Source organism: Aquarana catesbeiana, linkage group LG04 (genome assembly GCF_042186555.1).
Source record: "Aquarana catesbeiana isolate 2022-GZ linkage group LG04, ASM4218655v1, whole genome shotgun sequence".
In the NCBI taxonomy this organism is placed as follows: Eukaryota; Metazoa; Chordata; class Amphibia; order Anura; family Ranidae; genus Aquarana; species Aquarana catesbeiana.
Genome location: NC_133327.1, coordinates 606279557 through 606282901, shown reverse-complemented (window position 1 = coordinate 606282901; position 3345 = coordinate 606279557). Strand labels below are relative to the sequence as shown.

At 46.6% G+C, this 3345-nt stretch overlaps 1 protein-coding gene across 1 annotated transcript; it reads left to right on the top strand.

Moving 5' to 3' along the window:
* The first annotated feature begins 1152 nt into the window (after positions 1 to 1152).
* On the top strand, positions 1153 to 3106 carry LOC141141593 (uncharacterized). Its single transcript, XM_073629174.1, has 3 exons — positions 1153 to 1441; positions 2217 to 2346; positions 2429 to 3106. The coding sequence occupies exons 1-3, from the start codon at positions 1281 to 1283 to the stop codon at positions 3074 to 3076; spliced, it is 939 nt and encodes a 312-aa protein (XP_073485275.1). The 5' UTR covers positions 1153 to 1280; the 3' UTR covers positions 3077 to 3106.
* Positions 3107 to 3345: the final 239 nt, after the last annotated feature.

Sequence of the window (3345 nt, the reverse complement as noted above, 5' to 3'; positions counted from 1 at the left end):
TTTTTTAAATATATACTGTACATTGGACATATTAAACACATAACAATTAGGACTGGTTCACACCATGAATTCGCATGCAATGCGATTTCTGTTGAATGGGCTGAAATCACACCGGACTGCACCAAATGTAGTGTATGCAATACACAGCAACCAGATTGCATGGCATGACTGTACCATGCAATTATGGTGCAGGCAAACACACTGCGTTTGCAACCTGCGTTTGGGGTGTTATTAAAGCAGAGTTCCACCCAAAGTGGAACTTCTGCTCATTTGATCCACCCCCCTTCCAGTTCCACATTTGGCACCTTTTCGGGGGGGGGGAGCGGATACGTGTACCACTTCCGGGAGACCAGGCCGTGGCAATCTACGTCAGCAGCTCGGTCCCCCTCCTCCTCCCTCCTCGCTCCTCTTCTGCTGGTCAGTGAAAGAGCAAAGCTGAAAGGCTACACTGCCAGGTTCCCTTAGTAGAAATGGCCGCGGCATCACCCAACCAGCTGATCCAAAGATCGCCTGTGGTGCCCTCATCGTTGGACTCCAGAACAGATAAGTGTCCTAATGTTAAAAGTCAGCAGCTACAGTATGTAGCTGCTGACTTTTAATTTTTAGTCCTCATGCACACGGACGTTTTTACAGCCGCGTTTTTTAGCGTTTTTTACAGCTTAAAAACGCCTGTCTATGTTAGTCTATGGATTCATGCCCACCTAGACGTTTTTGAGCTGCAAATAGCCTAGGCGTTTTTAAGCTGTAAAAAAAACCCAGGACCAGTGCGTTCCGAGGAGCGGCGCTAGAGCTGTAAAAACGCGAAACGTGGAAAAACGCGCAAAAACGCGCAAAAACGCGACCGCGGCGTTTTTCGCGTTTTTTAACTCCGGCGTTTTTTGGTTAAAAAGAGATGATTGGACACTGTAATCTCTGTAAAAACAGGAATTTCCTGTCTGGACATTAGATTACCCAAGAGTCCTTTGCACAGCCGTGTGACTGTGGTGATATTGGCACCAAGATGGCTAGTGCAGTCTCTCAAGTCGAATTAATCAATGCGGTACAGGCCCATCCAGAATTGTGGGATGTGGCACATCCACTGCATGGAGACCACGTCCGCAAGGTGAAAGCCTGGGAGGACATATGTGCTGTGATTACCCCTGGCTGGGAACAAATCAGAAATTCTGAAAGAAAGGAGATAAGTAAGTCTATTTTCCTTGAATGCATGATCTGTTTGTGTGTAATGTAAATGAAGATTGCATATTTAACCCTTTGTTTTCCATGTTATTTTAGGTAAAATTATGCAGCGGCGCTGGAAGTCCCTACGTGACCGTGTCAGGAGGGACCTCACGGACGAAGACAAGGCGGCACGTAGCGGAGCACCAGCGCCAACCAAAAAAAAGCACGTTTACCACACCAATCTCCAATTCCTCAGGCAAAATATGCAGAGCCATACCAGACCGTAAGTTTTTTGCATATATTTGCCTATGTACATTGTTTTTCAGGCAGTATGTTCCATGGCTATTGTAACCACTTTCCGAACGCCACATGTACATATTCGTCGGCAGAATGGCACGGCAGCACAAATGGGCGTACCTGTACGTCCCTTTTAAGTTGCCGCCTTGTCGGCGCGCTTTCCCATTTTGAGGTCCATGAGTCTGACAGCGGGTCCTGCGGACTCAATGTCCGCGGGCACACCGGCGATCGTCTCAGGGAGAGGAAGAGGTCAATGCCAGTGTAATTTTTACAGTATGTCATTGCAATTTTAATCGCACTGATCGCTGTAAAAATGTCAATTTTTCCAAAAATGTGTCCAAATTGTCCAATGTGTCGGCCGTATTGTCGCAGTCATGCTAAAAATCACTGATCTCTCCCCCATTACTAATAAAAAAAAATTTGCAATCATTGCAATTTTAATCGCACTGATCGCTGTAAAAATGTCAATTTTTCCAAAAATGTGTCCAAATTGTCCAATGTGTCGGCCGTATTGTCGCAGTCATGCTAAAAATCGCTGATCTCTCCCCCATTACTAATAAAAAAAAATTTGCAATCATTGCAATTTTAATCGCACTGATCGCTGTAAAAATGTCAATTTTTCCAAAAATGTGTCCAAATTGTCCAATGTGTCAGCCGTATTGTCGCAGTCATGCTAAAAATCGCTGATCTCCCCCATTACTACTAAAAAAAAATGGTCAGGGCTAAAGTAGTTACGTTTATACAATTTGTATTGTTTGCAGGACAACTTCAAATTTTAGACTTGGAGAGGTGGCTGAGGAAGATACAGAGCTTCAGAGACCAAACAGTCCAATGACCACCTCTGGATCTCCACGACCGATCAGCGAGGGAGTTGTTGAGGGCACAGATGAGGTAACTGCTTCGGTCTGCCTGTCTATCTCATTGTCTGTCTGTCCATGTACATGTCAATGTAAACATTTTTGTTCTTTTGCAGGAATCGAGGGCTGTGGAAACACCGTCTCCTGCCAGTTTACAAAGTGGAGAGCAGCGCGGTCGTGGCGGTGTTCGTGGCCGTGGGCGTGGACGTCAGGCGAGGGGCGGCTATAATCCCGAGGCTGATGACAGGGTGCTAGCACTGCTGCAGGAAGTGCGGCAGGAGAGGCGCAGTATGGATGCCTTTTTAGACCCCAATAACCCACGCGCCTGCTTCTGCCGCAGCCTTTACCACATCCTGGAGGACATTGGGGGAGACCAAGAGAAACTTTGTATGGATCGCATGTACGGTATTGCAATGCAATACAGACATGCAAAATTGAGTGGCGGGCCACCTCCATGCAATCCATATAATGTTTCTCATGATCCCCCAATGGCCCCTGGGACCTCAGCAGTGCTAGCACCCCACTCTCACTATCAGCCCCCTCCTCCACGCCAACCACCACCTATGCCGTCCCAGACCTCATACCATAGCCTGCAAGCGTATGCTGATTGTCCACCTTCCACCTCCCATTTTCAGCCCTCATACCCTCTACCCCGCTACCAGCAAGATTTTGGGAGTGATCGCCAGGCCCAACCGTTACCCCGTCCCCAATCCCCACATCCCCAATGCAATCAACCATCCACCACCACCTATCACCATTTGTAATCACAAAATAAAATCTTTTTTTTCTTGAAATACCAGTTGTGATCCCAATCCTTTATTTAATTTTTTATTTTTTTTTAAAAGTCTTTTATATGATGCGCAACAGCACTCCTTTGCACTCTGCTTGCCCTGAAGGCAGAGTGCAAAGGACTCTATCGTACTCTGCCTTCGGACAAGCGTAAGCTAGCTCTTTTTTGGGCTTAGCCTAGGCTTACCCCGAAGGCAGAGTCAAATTGACTTGTAGAACAATCGTTGACAAATGGACCAAAAAA